A 25,355-nucleotide genomic window follows, 5' to 3' on the forward strand; every position below is an offset into this window, starting at 1 on the left:
CAAGACAGAAACACTGAGGAAGAACATTATTTTAGAATCACAGAGAGACCATTATACTTTTTATTAGTAGTTTGAATTTATTTTTGATTTCTATATTTTCCGTTTTCATTTTAATTTTGGTGAAAGTTCCACCGAGTGAAACACTTCTGGAACAAGAACAAATGTGGGCGGGGCTTGATTTTGTCTGTCGGGAATTGATTGGATGGTTGTGGTTTGCTTTGGTGGATCTCATGTGAGTGACAAGTTATAGCCCCGCCCTCATATATACCTGTGTGTGAGTATGTGTGTTTGAGAGTGTGTGTTAGTATGAGTGTGTGCGTTTGTGTGTGGGTCTGTGTGCGTGTGTTTGAGTGTGTTGAGTATGTGCGTGTGTGTGTTTGAGATTTTATTCTTTATTCTGACTTTCTCGCAATTCCGACTTTATTTCTCGCAAATTCCAACTTTATTTTTCTAAATTCTGACTTTCTTGCGATTTCAACTCTATTCCACGCAATTACGACTTTATTTCTCGCAATTCAGACTTAATTTTTATTTCTCGCAATTCAGACTTAATTTTTATTTCTCGCAATTCAGACTTAATTTTTATTTCTCGCAATTCAGACTTAATTTTTATTTCTCGCAATTCCGACTTTATTTCTCGCAATTCCTATATTTCCTGCAATTCTGACTCTTTCTCGCAATTGCGAGTTTATCTCACAATTCTGACTTTATTTCTTATAATTATGAGATATAATGTTGGAATTGCAAGGAAAACAAAGTCAGAATTGTGAGATAAAAAGTCGCAACTACCTTTTTCATTTTTTATTCTGTGGTGGAAACCATCCATAATGATCTTGATTTCCTTCATTTTAATGATACAAAAACCTTTTTCTTCCTCTTGATTTGGGGTGAAATGTGAACCTGTGTTAGTAAGATTCTCTGCAGTGCTCAGCAAGTCAGAAACCTGTTCATTTCTCTTTATCCGAGAGTGGTGAAGCTTTCCATTCATGTCTGAACATCTCCCAACAAAACATGCGATACGAACAGCAAACTCAGCACTAGTTCCTCCAACTCGACATGGAGTTAGATTCCCTGGTGAAAGCGTGTGTGTGTGTGTGTGTGTGTGTCAGGTACGGGCTGAAGGTGGACATCTGGGCGGCGGGTGTGATCTCCTATATTCTGCTGTGTGGGTTTCCTCCGTTCCGCAGCGAGAGGAACCAGCAGGAGGAGCTGTTCCAGCAGATCTTACTGGGACGACTGGAGTTCCCCTCCCCGTACTGGGACAACATCAGCGCCTCTGCTAAGGTCTGCACACACACACACGCTCTCTCTCACACACACACACACACTCACATCAGTGCCTATGCTAAGGTCTGCACACACACACACACACACACACACACACACACTCACATGAGCGCCTCTGCTAAGGTCTGCACACACAAACACACTCTCTCTCTCACACATACACACACACACTCACTCACATAAGCGCCTCTGCTAAGGTCTGCACACACAAACACACTTTCTCTCACACACACACACACACACACACACACACACACACACACACTCACATAAGCACCTCTCCTAGGGTGACCACCTGCTAATAAGCCCAAGGGGGGACAAGTGGTATGTTTCTGAGGGACAATGTGGGACACTACCTGGCGCGGCGGTGCCCCCACCCCACGGGCAGACTCACTGATAGTGGTTTACCCATTTCTAGCACATACCACCTTACATGGTATATTAATAATGCCCTATTCCCCTAAACATGTGTAATTGCTGATGTATGCTCATGAATAGGCCAACCAATGTGTATTTTTTTCTAAATAAAGATTCATAATATTTTGAACATTCAATTAATTGACAGATGCACTTCCACTTACAATTTACTATTTAATTGTATTTATTTTTCATTACAATTTATTCACTTTAAATAAATTATAATAGAAAATTATAGGATTAACAGGAATTGTAGTTGCTCAACACCACAGGAACAGTTAAAAAAAAAATATTTAAAAAAAAATACGATTGACATCGTATTCCCCTCCATGTCCGATTGAGAAGGACGTTTTGCAAAGGTCACAAAAAGCCCTCTCGGTATCCCCCTCAACACCTTTCAGCCACAAATATTCATTTTCCCAGTTTTTCTCGTACCCACACCTTCTCTTTTTAATTGATGATGGCGGTGCCTCTCAGTCTCCATTTTTCAAATTGGAAAGCGCGCATCTTGTTCCCTCCCAGTGTGTCTGGTATGCGCGTGCGTGCGCTGTCATGACAACAACGAAAAAGTTGACAACAACCTAGTCAGCAGTTCAACTGAGGGGTGGGTGTGGCAACAATAGCGTGCTGAACTGTCAAGTAATGTTCGTTTGGCTGCCTGGGGCTCGAGGATATAGAGCGACCAACTTTTTTTTTGAGCAAGCATAGATTATGCGTGACACGGTCTCAATTTGCGGGACGCATGAATTGGGCTCCAAACGCTGTGCGCGCACGCGCTACGCGGGACGGGTGGTCACCCTAACCTCTCCTAAGGTCTGCACACACACACACACACACACACACACACACACACACACACACACACACACACACACCTCTCCTAAGGTCTGCACACACACACACACACACACTCACATGAGCGCCTCCCCTAAGGTCTGCACACACACACACACACACATAAACGCCTTTCCTAAGGTCTGCAACACACACACACACACACACACACACACACACACTCACTCACATGAGCGCCTCTCCTAAGGTCTGGACACACACACACACACACACATAAACGCCTCTCCTAAGGTCTGCACACACACACACACTCACATGAGCGCCTCTCCTAAGGTCTGCACACACACACACTCACATGAGCGCCTCTCCTAAGGTCTGCACACACACACACACACACACAAACGCCTCTCCTAAGGTCTGCACACACACACACACACACACTCACATGAGCGCCTCTCCTAAGGTCTGCACACACACACTCTGCTAAGGTCTGCACACACTCTCACACACACACACACACACACACACGAGCGCCTCTGCTAAGGTCTGCACACACACACACACACACACACACACACACACATGAGCGCCTCTGCTAAGGTCTGCACACACACACACATACACACGAGTGCCTCTGCTAAGGTCTGCACACACACACACTCACACACACACACACACACACACACACATGAGCGCCTCTGCTAAGGTCTGCACACACACACACATACACACGAGTGCCTCTGCTAAGGTCTGCACACACACACACTCACTCAAACGAGCGCCTCTGCTAAGGTCTGCATACACACACTCTGCTAAGGTCTGCACACACACACACACACTCACATCAGCGCCTCTGCTAAGGTCCGCGCATGTATGACTTTAATAATTTTAATTTAGTATGTCATAATTTGAAAATTTTTACATAATTTTGATTTAGTATCTCATAATTATGAATAAGTATGTTATAATTTTGACTTTTTGTCATAATTTTGACTTTTTGTCATAATTTTGATTTAGTGTGTCAATTTTGACTTTTTGATGTTATTTCTATGTTATGGCAAAATATCAAATTTGTCAGTTTTAAGTTCCAGCTGATCCACGTCTACCTATAGGAATACGACACCCATCGCTGTACTCATATATAAGCTCCTGCAGTATATCAGCAGATCTCGCGTTTCTCAGGAGCGCATTACCCTCCTCCCTCCCCAGCTCCTCCTGTCTCAGTCAGGATTTGGCATTCTGATTCCCCTTTACATTAAAATTAATTAATGATATCTGCAATACATTCATGTTGGTTCTGTTCTGTTTACCCTAATGAGGGTTATTGCTGCTCTTATACATGCTAGGCTGAACAGAACCAGACCGCCAATCCAAACTGGATGCTAATTGTCAATCGTATTCGACAATAGTGGCCCTGACAGAAGTATGACTTTTTGTCATAATTTTGATTTAGTATGTCATAATTATATCAGTAGATTTTTCTTCTTCTTTTTTTTTACTTTTTATGACTTTTTAATGCCATAATTAAGATTTGGAAAAGCATGATTTGTTTGTCTCATGTGATGGAAATGGGCTTCCATTGATTTCCCATTGGTTTGAATTCGATCTTGTGAATTAAAATGGAATCAGATCATGAAATTTGTAACCAGGTTTAACTGAAGTCTCTTAAATGTGTCGGGCTGGAGCTGATTGGCTGATTTGCGTTACATGAGGTCAGTCGAAGCAGCTGATTGGTTAAATGTCTTTTGCAGGATTTAATTGGTAAGATGCTACAAGTGAATGTTGGTGCTCGTTACACAGCTGACGAGGTGCTGGAACACCCTTGGGTGCAGGTGAGGACACACACACACACACACACACAATCACAATCACATACACACACAGAACTGACCCGTTGTCATGAACTTGTGTGTGAGCAGGACGATGCTGTGATGGACACCAACATGGCGTGTGAGATGGAAGACGGTGTTGAATCAGAAATGACACACCACAGCACGGCAGCAGAGGCTGAGGTGAAAAGCACACACACACACACACTACACCCCATAATTACCTTCAGCTGAAACATTGTGTCTCGTTTCCTCTTTTACAGGTGGATCATCTCCATGGTAACGTCATGTCTAAAAAATCTCACTGATTGTAGCCATAAAATATATTTTACTGTGTATCAGGTACTAACACTGTGTTACTTAAATGTTATTGTAAGGAACTTCAAAGAATGGCACAGTAGATCACAGCTGGCAGTAAACTGAGAAATCTCTGGAGGCGCAGAAGAAGAAACCCTGATCGACACCAATAACCTCAACACTGAGACCAGACCAGAACACCATCTCTCTGCATCTTCAGTCCTGTTATCTAACATTCTAACATTAAAGGGTAAAACAGGTGAAAAAAGTCCCATAGGCACTCAGAACACCTTAGCAACCGCATAGCAACCATCGCAGTTTGTTTATGTGCACAAATTTTCTTCAGTCCAATCCGATTTCACATTTTAAAAGTTCTGTTTATATGCACCTTAAACTTCACGATACGATTCACATTTTCCTTTACGTGTGCGTTTATGTATTCCAAACTAAATTCAGATTTCTCACAATTCAGATTATTTCTTGGAATTTTAAATTTACATCTCACAATTCTGACTTTTTTCCTTGGAATTCTAAATTTACATCTCACAATTTTAGACTTTTTTCCTTGGAATTCAAAATTTACATCTCATTTCTGACATTTTTCCTTGGAATTCAAAATTTACATCTCACAATTTTGACTTTTTCCTCTGAATTCTACATTTACATCTCACAATTCAGACATTTTTCCCCGGAATTCTAAATTTACATCTCACAATTTTGACTTTTTCCTCTGAATTCTACATTTATATCTCACAATTTTGACTTTTTCCTTGGAATTCTAAATTTACATCTCACAATTTTGACTTTTTCCTTGGAATTCTAAATTTACACCTCACAATTCAGACATTTTTCCCTGGAATTCTAAATTTACACCTCACAATTCAGACATTTTTCCCTGGAATTCTAAATTTACATCTCACAATTCAGACATTTTTCCCTGGAATTCAAAATTTACATCTCACAATTCAGACTTTTTCTTCGGAATTCTACATTTACATCTCACAATTTTGACTTTTTCCTCGGAATTCAAAATTTACATCTAACAATTCAGACATTTTTCCCCGGAATTCTAAATTTACATCTCACAATTTTGACTTTTTCCTCGGAATTCTAAATTTACATCTCACTGTTCAGACTTTTTTCCTCGGAATTCTAAATTTACATCTCACAATTGAGACTTTTTTTCTCAGAATTTTAGTTGCTTAGTTTTTTCATATTGATCGGGTTATTTCTGCTCTTCATCAGCCCTTTTCAAGCAGACTGAAATTTTTACATGAAGAATTTCCAAATCGATTATTAACAGATCATAATTTTCTCTCGTTCTGGTCAGTGTTTGTACGCAGGGCTTCAACTAAACCAGCGACCTCGATTTTTACCGCACTGTGTCCTACCTGTCTCTCTCTCTCTGTACATACATGTTGATGTTGGCGTCTGATCAGATGCATCATTATAGTCTCATTTCAGACATGTGCATCTTTGTACCTGAAAGCGTTTGAGAGTGTGAGACCGTCTGTAGCTGAACGAAAACGATATATTTGAATTGTGTTGCTGGATGTTTCTTTAAGTCTGATTTGTGTGACCAAATGTGTTACAAGCCTGATGTAGTTTTATGACTTTGCTTTACACCAAATCTTCAGCCTTCAGTGAATGAGAACGTGTGTGTGTGTGTGTGTGTGTCCATGAAATGCCTCCTTTTTTAGAAGAATTGTTAATTTAATTTGATCTGAAGTGTCGATCTGAACGATCGCTTGTGGTATCACTGGTATTAACTTTTGTACGGTGGCTGTTCGGGGCCAAGAGCTCCTCATAATTATTCTAATTATGGATTAATTTCATGTTTTGTTTTGTATTGCAACAATACATCATGAGTAGCTGATAAACCCAGAGACGCGAGTCTGTGTGTTTTATTCTGTGTTAAAGGCGACTGAAATAAAACAGAGACTAATAATAACACGATTTAAAGTGTGAATCCACATTTTTCACCATAATGTGCCGTAGAGCTGTCAAGGCGAGGTCTCATTTACCTTTGTACGGTGAAACTGTACATTTTTAGGGGTTCAAGTGTGCAGCGCTGAAACTCTATTGTAGCTTTTAAAATTTTCAAAGATCACTATTCTGCCCTAAGAGTGACTGACCAAAATCGTAAGTCGTAGAGACTTGAAACTTTGAGTCGTGGTTAGTCGCAGGCTCAAGTGTCTTCATTAAAAGAACATTCAGCTCTTAAAAATCCTGAAATTTTACCTACAGAGAGAGTCAAAAAGATTGAGAAATAAAAAAAGGACAGAGATGTTTATGTAACGGATGAGTTTAATGTGGGTTAAAACTCTGTAAACAAATTCATACGACCACACACACACACACACACACACACAGACTGGAGTCAGTACAATGCAGGAGATCTCCATACGCTTCACATCCCGTCACTGACCTTCTTTAAGTGTATTACATCTAAATAAGGCAAAATGTAGAAACGCTCTCAGGCACATGACAGGACAAGTTCAGGGTTCAGGGGTCCAGCAACACTTGGATGTAGTTTTTAGGGACAATGCCACGTTTCCCACCGGATTCTCCAAAGAACCACTCGGCATCCATGTCCTCCAAATCACACACTATGTCTCCTGCCTACACACACACAGATTTTTGTGTACTTAGTGTAAATTACTTTTTATTTATTTATATGGATTTATTCTGCTCAGGTCTTTTTGACCAATGAATTTCCATGCCAGAATATTTCAGCTTTCATATATAACATGTCTATATAATATACATTTAATACAAATAAAATATTTTTGTAATATTTAAGATCTAAAATTATATATATAATCATTCATATGTATTATATTAATATATCATTAAATATATTATACAAATGAAACAATGTATATTATATAATTATTAGATTGTGATATATATATATATATATATATATATATATAATTTTTATTTTTTATTTATTTTTTTTAATCATTATAATTATATATATATATATATATATATATATATATATATATATAAAATATTAAAATATTTCTATTCTATATATTGTAATTCTAATATCTTTATTGAATATATTTTTTACTATTCAAATTCTAAGTTTACATATGTATATATTCATTAAATATATTATATAAATGAATGTATATTATATAAAAATTATTAGATTTTTATTACACACATACTTATATATATATATTATAATTATATATTATGTAAACCTTATAAATATGTGAAAGTATGTATATTACATAAAAATTGTAATATCTTATGTTTTTAATTACTTTATATATATATATATTATGTAAATATCATTAAATATATATTATGTAAACAAATATATGGCAGTATGTATATTATATAATAATTATTATATTTTTTATTATATATAGTAATTGTACTATTTTTACTATATTTACATTTACTATTTTTACTGTAAACATTTTATTTATAAACATGTAATTTTAAGAAAATTATATTTTATATACATTCAATAAAAGTATATTATTTAAATCTATAAATATTTTTATAAATAAAATAAAATAAAATAATATAAATAAATATGTATAAATCACGTGTGAAAAGTTAAATGTTTGGGCATCAGATTGTATCATTTTTTTTCATGTATTTTCTCAAGAGTTTTCTTATATTGTGAATGAGTCTGTAATAGTGAATCTCACACACCTTCAGACAGAGCTCGTCCTCACACTCCGGACTGAACTCATACAGCGCCCGTCCTCTGCTCCTCCCTCCTGCAGGATGACACACACTTTCAATCAAATGTTTCCCATTTTTATATATTTGTCATAACTACTTGCAATAATTATTTGAAATCAAATGTTTCTCATTTTTATATATTTGTCATAACTACTTACAGACACTAGAGATGCATGATATATCTACAGTATAAGCATATTGGTGATAATTAGATGTTTCGGTAACACTTTACAGTAAGGTTCATTAGTTAACATTAGTTAATGTATTAATTAACATGAACTAACCACAAGCAATAGATTTGTTACTGTATTTGTTAATGTTAGGTAATAAAAATCCAGCTGATCATTGTTTGTTCATGTTAGTTCACAGTGCATTAGCTAATGTTAACAAATACAACCTTTGATTTTAATAATGTATTATTTAGTAAATGTTGAAATGAATAATAACTAAGATTAATAAATACTGTAGAAGTATTGTTCATTCTTAGTTCATGTTAACTAAGGTAGTTAACTAATGTTAACATTAGTTAACTAATGTTAACATTAGTTAACTAATGTTAACTAATGAACCTTTTTGTAAGTGTTACTGATTTTTTATTATCATATAGGTCTGATTAAGTAGATATTAGAAGCAAATAGTAATAAACAGTTATTTGTTTTTCAGCCGGACATGTAAGCTTTAACTTACAGTGAATTTATGATTACCGGTAAAAACATTACATTGTAGACTGACAATATCAGCCATGACATATAAAAAATAAATGTTGGCTTTCAATATAGGCCACAGTTTCTGTCAAACTCACTCCTGATTGGTCCATGGTTGATAAATATTCAGATGAAGAATGTTTATTTACCAGGAGATTCCAGAACCGGTTTCCCTGGCAACACCTCAGTTTCCTCTTTAGCCTGGATGAAACTGAGAGGGAAGATTCCCATTCGTCTGTTCAGAATGCCACGCCCCCACTCCTCATTTACATATTCCACAAGAGTGATGACATCACCTTCACTGAACTTCAGCTCACCCTCCTCCCCCTCAAATGCAAAACGGGCCACAACAAACCTGGAAAGAGGAAGAGAGAAACTGATACAGGAAATGTGCATGTTTACTTTATTTATTTTTCATAGTTAAGATAGCAGCAAATCAGCTTATTAGAATGATTTCTGAAAGACATTCTAATAAGCTGACAGTACATATATAGAGTTCATTAAATCTTTAATTAAAAAATACAAGATATTATTTTTCATTTTAAATTATAATCCATTGTAATGTTTTTATTTTGTCGTTATGTTTCACCTGTTTTGCATGTTTTGTTGGATCTGCTGCTCTGAGGGTGTGTGTTCCAGCTGAACCCCACCGACAGTCACATCTTGACCTTTGACCTCTGAGGGGCAGAGGTCATGGAGTGTATTCATCTGTGTTTCTGGGATGTCTGTATCATCGAGGACAATCAGCTGCTCCTCTTCCTAAAGCAGAAGATATTTCAGGATATAAAAACAGGATGTGTGTGTGTGTGTGTGTGTGTGTGTGTGTGTGTGTGTGTGTGTGTGTGTGTGTGTGTGTGTGTACTGACATGGAAAGATGTTTCCTCCGATGGTTCCTCTTGCTCTTTGCTGATATTCTCCTCCTCTGTTTCTGCTTGAAGAACTTTGCTCTAGTGCACAAACACATAAACAACATCATATTTACCCCGTGTTTGACAATTCTGTTTTATTTACAGACTTCCTTCTTTAAATATATTTAAATGAACATTCAGTCATCATTTTCTCACCTTTATGACTTTCTTTCTTCTGTGAAGCGCAAAGAGATTTAATGTTAGATATAATGTGTGAACTGAAAGTCGACAGTGATTTATACAGTCACATTCCCAATAAGCACACAGGCGTTATCATGACTTGTTCACTATATTCCAAGTCTTCTGGAGTGACATGATGCATTAGGGACAGACCTAATTCACTGAACATCATACATGCCGATGTGTTTTTTAAATTGGCGCATAACAACCTGCAATTCAACCATGACATGTGAGAACCAAAGACAATTGGCCAAAGCCTGTCTAAAGGCATCATTTTTTAATTGAACGAGCATGAGTGACATTTGAGAGCCGCGGCTAGGAGGAAGATTACCAGTTAAGGCAAGACACTACTAAATGTTAACCAATACATATCGCCATAATTCCCCCCAGTAGATTAATCACAGTAAATTAAGACAATTGTTTTGTATTATAAGAATGAGGCATTATCCAATTAAATATGTACTTATTTGCATATATTTGCATAACATAAATATGAACATTGGACAAAACCAGGTTCAAAATTCTTGTTTGATTTTGTTGACATATTAGAGTTAAATGTTTTTACTAAAGGGATTTTGCATATCTCTTTCTATCACTGCATAAATCAGAAAATACTGTGAAACAGACAAGAAAAAACGTTTTAGGAATAAAATGTTATATAAACCAGTGTGAGTGATTTATGAACAAACCCTTCAGTAAAAACCTTCAGAATATAGACAGGAATAAATCTGTAAATGTTGGTGTTTATAAGTGCTGCTGAAGTGGAGGACAAACTCGTTAAAGATATGTATCGTAATCAAAATCTATTGACGCAAATTGATAAAGTGCAATAAAAAAAACACTAATTTTTTTATTTTGGATGTAAATTAAGACAATTGTTTTGTATTATAAGTTTAAATTTGTGAATAATGCATTATCCAATTAAATATGCACTCATTTGCATATATTTGCATAACATAAATCTGAACATTGGATAAAACCAGGTTCAAAATTCTTGTTTGATTTTGTTGACATATTAGAGTTAAATGTTTTTACTGAGGGGATTTTGAATATCTCTTTTTATCACTGCATAAATCAGAAAATACTGTGAAAAAGACAAGAAAAAAAATGTTTCAGGAATAAAATGTTATATAAACCAGTGTGAATGATATATTAACAAACCCCTCAGTAAAAACCTTCAGAATATAGACAGGAACAACACTGCAAATTTTGGTGTTTGTAAGTGCTGCTGAAGTGGAGGACAAACTCTTTGAATATATGCATCATAATCAAAATCTATAGATGCAAATCGATAAAGTGCAATAAAATAAACACTAACATTTGTATTTTGGATGTTTTCTTTCCACTAATCTGGAAGAAGACCAAGTTATGGAAACAAAATAGCCCAAAATCATAAAATTGTGCATGAAAAACATGGGTAGTGTTTTGCCTTTAATACACACATAACATCAAATAACAGCGATATTTTAGTATTATTTATATACTATTATAGCATTTATTTATATTTTTAATTAGCTTTTATTTTTATATTTTTGGTTTTCATTTTATTTTACATCTTAATAATTTTCATAAGTGCTTTTGTTATTTTGATTACTTCTTTATGACTTTAATTTGTGTTTATCTCGGTTTTAATTCAAGTAATTTTAGTGCTTCAACTTAACTTATTTCTTTCAGTTAGTTGCCAAGGCCAAAGTTTTTTTAATCTAAAATGTATATTTTATTTTATTTCATCTTTATTAAAAACACTGCTTCAGAAGACTTGGAATAAAGTGCACGGCCACAATCATTTCAATCTTTCATTGTATGGAAAACAGCAGCTCGTACATTCTGCCAGTGATCTTATTTTGTTTTCTGCAGAACAAAGAAAGTCATAGAGGATAAGAATGACCTGGAGTTCTTCTCAAATACTCTAAAAACACTCACAGAATAGCGCTTATATAGCGGATGTCCTGGTTTCGGTCGGGGAGGGAGGGGCGGGGCTCTCTTTGGAGTTCTGCTGCTTGGTAGCTGATTGGTCGCAGCAGGGGAGGAGGCGGAGCCTGCAGGTTTGGCCACTTTGACTGGAGGAGGGCGAAGGGGGAGGAGTCTTCCACCACTGGGTCTGAGACACAAACAGAGAGAATGACAGATGGGACAAAACAAACCAGACACCTCATTCTGGAGGAATAACGCTGCGGTACCTCGGAGGCAGAGGAGGAACTGAGGCGTTGGCGGCTCTGGAAACATCCACAGCGGCCTGAATACACACATCATCATCATAAACATCAAATACTTCAGAAATGCTCATGCTAATATGGAAACTTCCTCATAAGGGTGGGTTATAAACAAATATAACATCACCTGTGAGGGGGACGCCATATTCCTGAGCACAGGTGGAGGCGGCCGGGAGTGTTTGGGAACGGATGGACCTGGATTTAAACACATTCAAAATACACCTCAAAATACACCCATAATATCCACCAGGAATAAAAGTTGTGTTTACAAGCAACAGGCAGATGAACTTGATACTGGATTTTACAACTTTACGAGCTTCACCACATCAAATCTTTGACAGATTTTTGATTTATAACGGGCATTTAAAAATGATGATTGATAATTTTACAAAATTACAATCTTGGTAGTTTTATTCTTTTAACATGCAGATGAAATCGTGCTCTTTAGCTAAATATGTCCCCGTTAAATAAAAACAAACAAACAAACAAACAAAACAAAGCCATAAATATTATTATAATTTGACAGTACTGTAAAATACAATATTGTTACTATTATTTTTATATTTTGTTTATATATTTGTACATTTTATAATATTTTATTATATTATTTATCATTATTACGTTACTTGCTATTATTTATTATTGAATATTTCTTAAATACTCAATTGTTTTATTTTATAGTGAAATATTACAGGAAAAATATTTCTTATTTAGTTTATTGTGGTAATTATTTAATTATTTGTTTATTATTATTTTATAGTAATATTGATATATTATCACAAGCCCTACAAACAAGCACAGCAAACTTTAGTTGCACTTTATATCGCAAATCGCCATTTTTATAATAAAAATGCCACCCCTAGTAGCAAGTGAATTAGAGATCCAGCAACATACCGGTCACATAAACACTCACGTTTTCCGACGTTCCTGTCGGTCGGCATCACAGGTGTCGTCTTGACCGGAGTGTTTATAGCTTGATCTTCTGAGTTTCTCCTCTGAGATGCACTGGCAGGTCGGGTGGCAGGTGAAGGTTTGGTGGATGAACACGACTCTGACGGGCTCTGGAGTTTGTTCAGAAGGGGTCTGGGTGCTGGTACTGGTGGACTCAGGGGTTTGGATGGGTTTTGCTCAACGGTAGTGTCAAAAACATCAAAGACTGATGGTTTTGGGGCGAGTTGGGGTTTGGATTTCTGAGTTCTAGGCCGTGGTTGTGGTCTTTTTAACGGTTCTAACGGTTCAGATGCTATGACAGAGCAAGCAGCCGCATTTTTCTCTTCTTCTACATCACTCGCTTTGCTTTCTTGACTTTCTCCATGCGCTTCGTCCGAGCCGAACACCTCCAGCAAGTCTTGCAGGTATTTGCTGGAGATGTTCGACGGAGAGTCGTCGAACCCGGCGAACACGCTGTCGGCCCCGTCATCCTTCAGACGCACTAGAGTCTGAACTTTGACCTCCCTCGTGATTGGCTGGTCCAGAACGACGGGTTGTAGGATGGCTGCGGAGCGCGGTCGAGGTCTGGGACGAGCCCTCGACTCCTCTTTCATGGGTTCGACTGGGAAATCGAAGTTGCTCTGGGTGAAAGTCTTGGTGGAGTCTATGGGGCTGATGTCACCGGTGATGTCATCGAGGTCGCTCTGGGTAGAAAACTTGGCGGTGGGGGCGGGACCTATGGGGCTGATGTCACCGGTGATGTCATTGAGATCACTCTGGGTGGAAAACTTGGTGGTGGGGGAGGGACCTATGGGGCTGATGTCACCAGTGATGTCATCAAGGTCGCTCTGGGTGGAAAACTTGGTGGTGGTTGCGGGGCCTATGGGGCTGATGTCACCGGTGATGTCATCGAAGTCCGTCTGAACGCCACACTGCTCGTGCTGAGCGTCTTGAGGCTTCGGGCTGGACCGGTCCGGGTCAGACGTGTGTTTGAGAGGCAACGAGGGGCGCGGGGGTTTGGGGGGTTTGTGAACTGGAAGAAAAAGACACATTTCTATAACACAGAAATAATTTTCTGCAAATACAGCCTGACACCGTGTCCTAACCAGACACGATGCGTTAAGATTTCAGAAACAAATAATTTGTCTGTCCACACTAGAAGCGACACGGAAAAATCACAGCCAATCAGAAGAGCGCGTGGGCGGGCTCTCTCGGCAAGTTCCCGAAATAGATAAGTACATAATCACATTCATGAATATTACACCATTTTAACATTACTAAAAATACATACTGAGTTACTGAATCAATCGTTGTCATAGAATACACTTGTCTCCTAACAATGAGTTGACAGTTTGAAACGCTCTTGTTTACTTTTATTTATTTTGAAGATCTAAGGTGCGTTGCTTTCAGTACGGCTATAAAAGACACACAAAATGATGTTCAAACTCACACAGATGATTTTAACATCACATAAAGCACATACACAGTACCTGAGATTATCATACTTTCTGTTGTTGTTCCAGCGCGACGTCGCAGAGACTCTGATTAACATAGAAAAGATTGCGTGTTGCGGGTTCGCGTGTAGTTAGGACCTCACCTGGACGAGCAGCGGAGGATCGTGGGCCGGGGGAGTGTGTGTCCGTCTGTGTGGCGATGGTGCAGGTAGAGAGACGAGAAGATGAAGACGACGAAGACGAAGGGGGAATATTCTGTTCTCGGCTCTTTTCTCGGATCACTTGCTCATATGAAGGAGGCGGGAGCTAGGGAGGAGGAGCACCAATCAATCAATTAACCAATCACATAAATAAATAAATGACGGGTTCTACACACGCATCCTCAAGCTCCTCCTACCTGCACTGTTGCCGCGGCAGCAGCCCATGTGGGCGGGGCTGGGGGCGGGGCCGGGGGAAATGCCCCAGAAGCCCCTGGGAACCACGTGTTGGACGGCAGCGGTTCAGCAGAGAGGATGGTGATTTCTGGACGTCTGCGGGACGACAGTCAGTAACAAAGTTTATTATATAACATCAACGCTGTACCTTCCTCACTCTGATTCCCTGCTTAACTAAAAACAGCAAGTTAAAGGCATAGGCTAGTTCACCCAAATTATGATTTACTCTCCCTCAAATCATCCTAGGTCTATACGACATTCTTTTACTTTCAGACGAATACAATCAGAGTTATATTTAAAAAAAATTCTGGCTCTTCCAAGCTTTATAATGGCAGTGAATGGCTATTTCTGTTTTGAAGTCCATAAAAGTGCATCTATCCATCATTAAAAGTGCATCTATCCATCATAAAAGTGCATCCATCCATGATAAAAGTGCATCCATCCATGATAAATGTGCATCTATCCATCATAAAAGTGCATCTATCCATGATGAAAGTGCATCTATCCATCATAAAAGTGCATCTATCCATCATAAAAGTGCATCTATCATCATAAAAGTGCATCCATCCATGATAAAAGTGCATCCATCCATGATAAAAGTGCATCTATCCATCATAAAAGTGCATCTATCCATGATGAAAGTGCATCTATCCATGATAAAAGTGCATCTATCCATCATAAAAGTGCATCTATCCGTGATAAAAGTGCATCTATCCATCATAAAAGTGCATCCATCCATGATAAAAGTGCATCTATCCATGATGAAAGTGCATCCATCCATGATAAAAGTGCATCTATCCATCATAAAAGTGCATCTATCCATGATGAAAGTGCATCTATCCATGATAAAAGTGCATCCATCCATGATAAAAGTGCATCCATCCATGATAAAAGTGCATCTATCCATCATAAAAGTGCATCTATCCATGATGAAAGTGCATCTATCCATGATAAAAGTGCATCTATCCATCATAAAAGTGCATCTATCCATCATAAAAGTCCATCTATCCATGATAAAAGTGCATCTATCCATGATAAAAGTGCATCAATTCATCATAAAAGTGCATCTATCCATGATAAAAGTGCATCCATCCGTGATAAAAGTGCACCTATCCATCATAAAAGTCCATCTATCCATGATAAAAGTGCATCTATCCATGATAAAAGTGCATCAATTCATCATAAAAGTGCATCTATCCATGATAAAAGTGCATCCATCCGTGATAAAAGTGCATCTATCCATCATAAAAGTCCATCTATCCATGATAAAAGTGCATCTATCCATGATAAAAGTGCATCAATTCATCATAAAAGTGCATCTATCCATGATAAAAGTGCATCCATCCGTGATAAAAGTGCACCTATCCATCATAAAAGTCCATCTATCCATCATAAAAGTCCATCTATCCATCATAAAAGTGCATCTATCCATCATAAAAGTCCATCTATCCGTGATAAAAGTGCATCTATCCGTGATAAGTGCATCTATCCATGATAAAAGTCCATCTATCCATGATAAAAGGTGCACTTTTATGGACTTCAAAACAGAAACAACCATTCACTGCCATTATAAAGAGATATGACATTTTTTTAATATAACTCTGATTGTATTCGTCTGAGAGAAGAATGTCATATACACTTAGGATGACTTGAGGGAGAGTAAATCATAGGCTAATTTTCATTTTTGGCTGAACTATCCCTTTAATAATGACTTGAGAGCTGAGTTGAATGATAACTACAGTATAACCTGCCAGTTTTGAGCACTGAGAGACTATTTTATTATTACACTTTTTTAGATACTATACTTTTTGTTCATATTTTGAATTAGTTTTTATTTTAATATTTTCCTTTTTAATTTTAGTTACATTTTTAGTAATTTTGTTGTTTTAGTCTTCTTTTTTCTTCTTCATTTTTTTGTTTTTGTTATTTTTTATTTCAGTTTTAGTTAGTACATCAAGTTAAACTTAATGAAAATTAGAAAGTTGCTTTGGCAACCAGCTGAAATAAAATAAGGTTAATTATGTTATATTTTATTTCACTTTATTTTAATTTATATTTAATTTATTTAAAGTAACAGACATTTTTTAATGGTTTTAGTTAACTATAATAATGCTGTTTTGAGAAGACATTTTAATATCCAAAAATATTTAATGCAGTGATTTTATACAATCATGAAAAAATTATGGAACTTTGCCCATTCATTATTTTGTATATTTATGTATAGACAACTTTGTTTTTTATTCTTTTTCCAAAATCCGCCTTAAAATAATATTGCACTTTGTTTAACAATTAACAAACATTTCACAAATTAAAATAAATTTCAATATTCAGTTGTGGCATCAATTCCAGCACAACCAACAATTTTCCCCCCAAATAAATCAACTGTATTTGTAAACAAATGAGACAAAAGTGCCAGTAAAGAGCTTGCGGTCAGATATCAGACGTGATTATTAAAGGAAAGGTCAAAATCAAGGCAAAGAAAACACCTAAATAAACACAGAGAGAAAGAAAGAGCAACTGACCTCCGTTCCCGCAGATGGTCACTTTGAGAGCTCGTTCTCGATGCTGCGCAGTTTCCAACAAAAAACACAAGCACAAAAACCAAACTCACATGCAAACATCTGACAGAACATACACAACACACCAAATCAAGCTGTGCAGGACAAAAACACACTACTCACTGCGTTTGATGACAGCTCTGATGGAGGACAGCGGGCCTTGGCTGGGAAAGCGAGAGAAACAAAAGGACTCAGTGTGTTTTTCCATTTATTCAGGAACTGTAGGCCAGTTTTCCTGACAGTTTTCCAGTTACATGACTGGAAACACATTTCACAGTTACACAACACAAACCACACCACACCCAAACTGACTGTCATCAAACACACAAGGTAAATCAACACATGCAGAAATAAGCCAAAATTTGTCACAAAACAAAGCCAGAAATGTGGCGTGTTATCCCTGTACACATGTGCATGAGTTTTGTTTGATGTGACCATCATTACGCTCTGGAGATTATAGAGGAAAAGAGTTAATGGTTTTTCCCTGCTGTAACATAACAGGTTTTTCCAGTTCTGAGTTGGAGGAACTAGCGCTGAGTTTGCTGTTCTTATCGCATTTACATGTTCAGGCATGAATGGAAAGCTTCACTGGTCTGATGAAGCTCTGATCAGAAATGAACAGGTTTCTGACTTGCTGAGCACTGCAGAGAATCTTACTAACACAGGTTCAGATCACATTTCACCCCAAATCAAGAGGAAGAAAAACTTTTTTTAATCGATCAAACGAAGGAAATCAAGATCATTATGGATGGAAGCTTGTTTCCACCATGGAATAAATCATAAAAAAGGTAATTGCGACTTTTTATCTCATAATTCTGACTTTGTTTTCCTTGCAATTCCAACATTATATCTCATAATTGTGAGAAATAAAGTCAGAATTGTGAGAGAAACTCGCAATTGCGAGAGAGAGTCATAATTGCAGGAAAAATTATTCGGAATTGCGAGAGTCAAAATTGTGAGATGGAATTGCGAGGAATAAAGTCGAAATTGCGAGGAATAAAGTTAAAATTGTGAGGAAAAAAGTTAGAATTGCAAGGAATAAAGTCGGATTTGAGATAAAGTCAGAATTGTGAGAAAGACGGAATTTTGAGAAATAAAGTCGGAATTGCGAGGAATAAAAGTCGGAATTGCGAGGAATAAAGTCGGAATTGCGAGGAATAAATTTGGAATTGAGAGAAATAAATGCGAGAAATAAAGTCGGAATTGCAAGGAATAAAGTCGGAATTGCGAGGAATAAAGTCGGAATTGTGAGAAATAAAGTCGGAATTGCGAGGAATAAATTTGGAATCAAGAGAAATAAGTCAAAATTGCAAGGAATAAAGTTGGAATTGCAAGAAAGTCGGAATTGCAAGGAATAAAGTCGGAATTGTGAGAAATAAAGTCGGAATTGCGAGGAATAAATTTGGAATTGAGAGAAATGTCAAAATTGCGAGGAATAAAGTTGGAATTGCAAGAAATAAAGTCGGAATTGAGAGAAATACAGTCGGAATTGAGAGAAATACAGTCAAATTGAGAGAAATACAGTCGGAATTGCGAGAAATAAGGTCAGAATTGCGGGAATAAAGTTGGAATTGCGAGAAATACAGTTGGAATTGCGAGAAATAAAGTCGGAATTGCGGGAAATACAGTTGGAATTGAGAGAAATACAGTCGGAATTGAGAGAAATAAGGTCAGAACTACAAGAAATAAAGTCAGAATTGTGAGAAATAAAGTCGAAATTGGGAGAAATAAAGTCGGAACTGCGAGAAATAAAGTCGGAATTGCAAGGAATAAAGTCGGAATTGCAAGAAATACAGTCGGAATTGCGAGAAATACAGTCGGAATTGAGAGAAATACAGTCGGAATTGAGAGAAATAAGGTCAGAATTGCGAGGAATAAAGCCAGAATTGTGAGGAATAAAGCTGGAATTGAGAGAAATACAGTCGGAATTGCGAGAAATAAGGTCAGAATTGCGAGGAATAAAGTCAGAATTGTGAGGAATAAAGCTGGAATTGAGAGAAATACAGTCGGAATTGCGAGAAATAAGGTCGGAATTGCGAGAAATAAAGCTGGAATTGCGAGAAATACAGCTGGAATTGTGAGGAATAAAGTCTAAATTGAGAGAAATACAGTCGGAATTGCGAGAAATAATGTCAGAATTGCGAGGAATAAAGTCGGAATTGCAAGAAATACAGTCGGAATTGCGAGGAATAAAGTCTAAATTGAGATAAATACAGTCGGAATTGCGAGGAATAAATTCAGAACTGCGAGAAATAATGTCAGAATTGCGAGGAATAAAGTCGGAATTGCAAGAAATACAGTCGGAATTGCGAGGAATAAAGTCTAAATTGAGATAAATACAGTCGGAATTGCGAGGAATAAATTCAGAACTGTGAGAAATAAAGTCAGAATTGTGAGAAATAAAGTCGGAATTGTGAGAAACAAAGTCGGAACTGCGAGAAATACAGTCAGAACTACGAGAAATACAGTCAGAATTGCGAGAAATACAGTCAGAATTGTGAGAAATACAGTCAGAAATTGAATTGCCTTTTTTATTTAGTGGTGGAAACAAGGTTCTATAATTATGTCAATGTTTGATTGTCAATGTTTAACAATGTAGTACATTTTCCACGCAAATTGTAGTTTTAAAATAAAATAAATCCAGAGTTTTTGGTTTACTTGTTTTTAGTAATTCTCATTACTGTCATTTAAAAATAAAAAGTAATTTAAAGACTGAAAACATACTACATTCTCAAAAAAACAATTAAAGATTCTAAAAATAGTCTTTTTAATTTGTATATACAAATTAAAACAAACAAAACTAAATTAAAATTAAAACAAAATATAATATAATTTCCTCAGCCACTCGATCAAAAACTAATCTTTTACACTTTGGTCTTACCTGGAGTGGCGCTGATCCGGTTTGTTTCTGTCTGAATGTTCTGCAAGAGCACACACACACACACGTCAGAACGCATCATTAAATCACACAGGCTGTGTTTGTGTTCATAAATAACAGTCTTCAACAGTGACAACAGCAGATTTAGAGGGTAAGTTCACACAGAAATGACACGAGGGTGAGTAAATAATGACAGAGGTTTCAGATTTATGTGAACTATCCCTTTAACACACTATCAGTGACAACTGAATCAAAACATAATGTTTACCATGAATTCAATGTAAGTCGCTTTGGATAAAAGTGTGGATAAAAGCAAATACATAAATAGAAATGTAAATGAGGTTTTGTCGAAATTGCCAGAATGACTTATTAAGAGTATGGAAATCATCAGTATGAAAATTATAATCAAATGACTAATGTTTTGCACCATAAATGTATGTCATGGAGTTACACCACAGATTTTCTAGCACTTATTGACTATTAAAAGCCAAAAAAGTTTTTTATTTTGTAAAGAAAACTTGAATATATCTCTGTCTAATAGGCCTACACACACACACACACACACACACACACACACACACACATATTTCTCAGTCTATCTATTACAGTCGGTTCCTTCACACTGCCAGGATCCTGACATGAACTACTGCGAGAGAAACTCACTGAGCTTTTGTCTAAGAAACTACAGCTGTGATTTACAACAATCCAGAGAGAGAGAAACAGAGAAACCACATAATTACTCTAGTGGATATTTAACGATCACGTGAGGAGCTCGAGTCACATGACTCTGCAGGTTCGGCTGCTGCTTTCTCCAATTAATATATCACATAAGTAAAAACATTACTGCTGAAACTATAACTCTCTGTTTAAGTTCATAAATATATTTAAATGTCATGAATACCGAGGGTTGAATCGCACATCTGTCTTGTCATTTCACATACAGTTCAGAAATTCCCCAGAAGCAATAAAGTTGAGCTACTAAAGTGAAACTAATATTCATATGTTAGTTTCCATCCAGGACAAAGCAGGTTCATATTTCATACTGAGTAAAGAGGAAACAACATTCAGCCAACAGATAAATAAACCTTCATTACACAAACACACACACACACACATATACACACTAGTGAAGTGGATCAAAAAAAAAAGTTCCTAAAAGTTGTCCTAAGACAAGAACGGTTATTGTTCAAAATTCATGTATATCTTTTGATTCACTCCAAATGTTGACTACTGTATACACAGTAACACACACACACACACACACATATATATATATATATATATACACACAGACATTATATATATATATATATATATATATATATAGCCTATTTTTATATTTGAAAATATTTAAGATTATTATGCGTTTTTATGAGCTCATATTAATAAACAAACCATGGAATATTCACAGTTAAAACAAGTTTTGTCACCACAGGACCATTAAAATGAACTAGAGAAGCGGTGAAAACTTGAATTTAACGAAATAAAAAGAAAACGAAGTGGCACGTAACCTGAAACACATTTATTTAACCTACAGTTGTGTTGTTGAATATGTTACGTCAACTCTCCGCTCTGAGTGTGTGTATAGTTGACAACTGTATTGTTCGTTGCGTTAGGCTATGACAATGACGATAATTGTTGTTAATGTTTTTTTTCTTCTTCTTTAACCATTTAATAAAAAAACAAAACAATTAAAGTTTGTTGGCTCGCGCGTACCTGCGCTCCGTCTCGCGCCGCCGGGCTCGCGCATTCGCTCCTCGTCCTCGTCAGCTCGAGCCTCCGCCATACCGGGAGAAACACGGTTTATTTACAGTCTAAAACACCAAGACAAAGATCTGAACAGCATTCCTCCTCCTCTGAAACTCGCTCCAGCTGTGATCAAACTCTGAATCCAGCGGACGCGAGGTTTCTCCTCTCAGATGAGCGTTTAGTTTGATGCTGTCATGTGAAATAGTTTCTGTGTTTCTATAAACTCGGACTGGTGTATCAGGATCTATTGTCAGGACGCACGAGCGTCAACAGGAAGTTCTTCTGTCCATGTGAAAGAAAAGGGGAGGAGCCAAAGACGAACAATCACTCCAACACAATACATCACTGACGATGATGATGATGATGATGATGATGATTCACATTCATTAGTACAGCGCTTTTCACAACACACATCATTTCACAGCAGCTTTACAGAAAGTGCATGAGTCCACATTACAGTTTACAGAGATCTGTTATCAGAGGAAACTGAGTTATGTATTTCAGAGATGCACATATACAAAATCACAGTTAGCTAAAATAAAATGTATTAATTTAAACAATGTAATAATTTAATGCAGAAACAATGAGCTCATTGAAGTAATGAATACTTGTTTGTTAACAAATGATTATGACATTTAGAAAATATAGCATGATGATGATGCACATTTGTGGATTTGGGAGGTGTGTAAAATAAGTAAACATTCACGTTTCTGGTGGAAATGTGATTATTATAGAAACTTTGGCAACACTTTAAAATAAGGTTATATTTATATTTTGGTTTGCCCAAAAATGAAAATTCAATATTTACTCAGCTTACAAACCTGTGTGACTTTTCTGTCTTTTGCAGAACATAAAAAAAAAAAAAAAAGATATTTTGAAGAATGTTGGTAACCAAACTGTTTTGGTCTGCAATATATATAAATACCCATTCAGATGCAGCTATATGAAAGAAACGTCATGGCCTATGAGTATGTGTGTAATCAATTCTGTTGAATCAAATAAATATTTATTTCTAAAGCTACTTTTGTATAATGTCTATTAGATGCGTTACTTTAAATGATCTTTTTGGGGATAATTTCTAAGCCAAATTTTATGTGCGATTAATTAATCGCCATATCATGTAATTAATTAGATAATAAAAAATGTAATCGCTTGACAGCCCTAATATATTCACATTTAGCCTATATATTAAGTTTTTCACTTCAAATGACCCACACCGACTTTTTCGTAAGTCGTTGCAATCAATAGATTTTATCAAACACATTAAGTTGAACTAAATCAATTTTATTTAGTTACCTTAGTATATATATTTTTAGTAATTCCACTCCTATTTAATCATATTATTTCTACTTTGATACTTTACAGATATACCTGACACGGATAGTGATATCTGACTCCACTCCTGTTTTGTTTTGAAAACACAAAAGTAAGATTTCCTGATTCTGGATAGCAACACATCCCAGACAGAAACACAGTGTCGGCCCACATCCGGCCCACATCTGGCTCCTCGTGGATCTGGGTCGACATATGTTGCTGTCTGGGATGGGATTTCCAAATCTAGATTATTCTGATCCGGATTAAATTTTTTGAACAACTGGGCTCATAATAGGCTACTAACGTTTCCAGAACGTTCTGGAGACCAAAAATTGGTTTTGTGGGTTAAATTTGAGAATCTTTCTCTATATTCGTTTGGTTCCCGTTTGGCTTTTTTTGATGATTTTGATGATTTGAAGATCAGAAATGCGCAAATTTGACGATTTTCTCACATTAACAAGAAGATCAGAAATGCGCAAATCCTCCACACATTGTCGCTGTTGTTTGCGTTTCTGTGTCGGGAAACATTTAATGCAAGTAATTTGTGTGTTTAGTGCAAGTGGAACAAACGTGAATCTGAAGTAACAGTTTCCCATAGCCTACATGTTAGACTTTTATGAGACACGTGCATCATACGGAATAGCGAGGACGGGTTTTGCGCCAGTTTGTACGTCCAAACAAACTCTTGTGCTAATAAAATCTGTTTTATTCGAAGATAAACGGGTTTTATCCTACAATAATGGCGTTTATAAATCACGAGCACACAACAACTGACAGCTGTCATTAGAGGCTTTACAGGCACGCGCACACGAGCGCGCGCACAGGCTCTAATCACTCTAATCTCTGCGAGTGTTTTGCTCTGTTGAGTTGCTCTGTGTTCTGCTCTGACAGTGTTTCTCAACACATGAAGGCCGGTGTCTTATTTAAAACCGACTTTACATTATTACACAGGTTTTTTGTAAGACAGAAGCGTCATGAATTATGGATCATCCAGAAGATTAGGAGAACTGCGGGTCAGTTTATAACAGCAGAAGAACCCCTGCGTCACTGGAGGAACGCTGGTGAGTTTCAGATAAGCCTTCTCTCAAATAATATATGATTTAAAATCTGTGCTTTATTATAGTGTGGAAGTCTTTGAACTCTGAAATATAGGCCTAAGTGATTAAAAGAGCGGTGATTAGTTCAACGGATAATTAAATATAGATTCACAGGTGTTCCAGTCAACACAACATGTGTTCTAAGAACGTTTAAAAGTTCTCATTACATTGTGAAACATCATTTCTGAATGTTCCGTTCTAAACGTTTTAAAAGTTTCTTGGTTACACGAACGTTGGGGAACATTCCATTTTGCAAACATGTAACATTTGGATGTTCTCTGAACGTTCTGAAAAACATAGTAGCGTTTAAAAAATATCAACTTAAACGTTTCAGGAAAAATAACGCTTTGTTGTAACGTTTTTGTGCTGCTAACGTTTTGAGAACATTATTAAAGACCAGATAACTTTGAAAGAACGTTCTATTAACGTTACTGGAATAACGTTTGTTTGTTCATAACTTTGAGAGAACGAACGTGTCCAGTCACTGGTTAAAGTTGTTGACCAGTTAATAACCAGTTATTATCATTAATAGAAATCAGCATTAGACGAAAAAGTAAACAGAAATAAAGAGTTTTGAATGAAACGTTGTGTTAATGTTAC

At 36.6% G+C, this 25,355-nt stretch overlaps 2 protein-coding genes across 2 annotated transcripts in view; one reads left to right on the top strand and one right to left on the bottom strand.

Moving 5' to 3' along the window:
• The window catches only part of LOC307145269 (serine/threonine-protein kinase DCLK2-like), a 19,747-nt gene extending 12,540 nt beyond the window's left edge, over nt 1–7,207 (top strand). The window contains exons 12-16 of the mRNA XM_079848246.1: nt 1,110–1,284; nt 4,251–4,331; nt 4,419–4,511; nt 4,592–4,607; nt 4,706–7,207. Coding sequence (XP_079704372.1) covers nt 1,110–1,284; nt 4,251–4,331; nt 4,419–4,511; nt 4,592–4,607; nt 4,706–4,746 — 406 coding nt within the window. The 3' untranslated portion in view covers nt 4,747–7,207. The remainder of the gene's footprint in view (nt 1–1,109; nt 1,285–4,250; nt 4,332–4,418; nt 4,512–4,591; nt 4,608–4,705) is intronic.
• LOC307145268 (uncharacterized protein) lies at nt 6,915–22,642 on the bottom strand. Its single transcript, XM_079848245.1, has 15 exons — nt 22,312–22,642; nt 20,599–20,638; nt 17,841–17,881; nt 17,682–17,724; nt 15,123–15,255; nt 14,869–15,031; nt 13,255–14,304; nt 12,469–12,536; nt 12,309–12,364; nt 12,052–12,229; nt 9,907–9,987; nt 9,630–9,799; nt 9,190–9,395; nt 8,304–8,371; nt 6,915–7,247 (listed from the first exon to the last, which is right to left on the bottom strand). The coding sequence occupies exons 1-15, from the start codon at nt 22,379–22,381 to the stop codon at nt 7,131–7,133; spliced, it is 2,484 nt and encodes an 827-aa protein (XP_079704371.1). The 5' UTR covers nt 22,382–22,642; the 3' UTR covers nt 6,915–7,130.
• Between the last annotated feature and the right edge of the window lie 2,713 nt (nt 22,643–25,355).

Source organism: Squalius cephalus (genome assembly GCF_949319135.1).
Source record: "Squalius cephalus genome assembly, chromosome: 18".
In the NCBI taxonomy this organism is placed as follows: Eukaryota; Metazoa; Chordata; class Actinopteri; order Cypriniformes; family Leuciscidae; genus Squalius; species Squalius cephalus.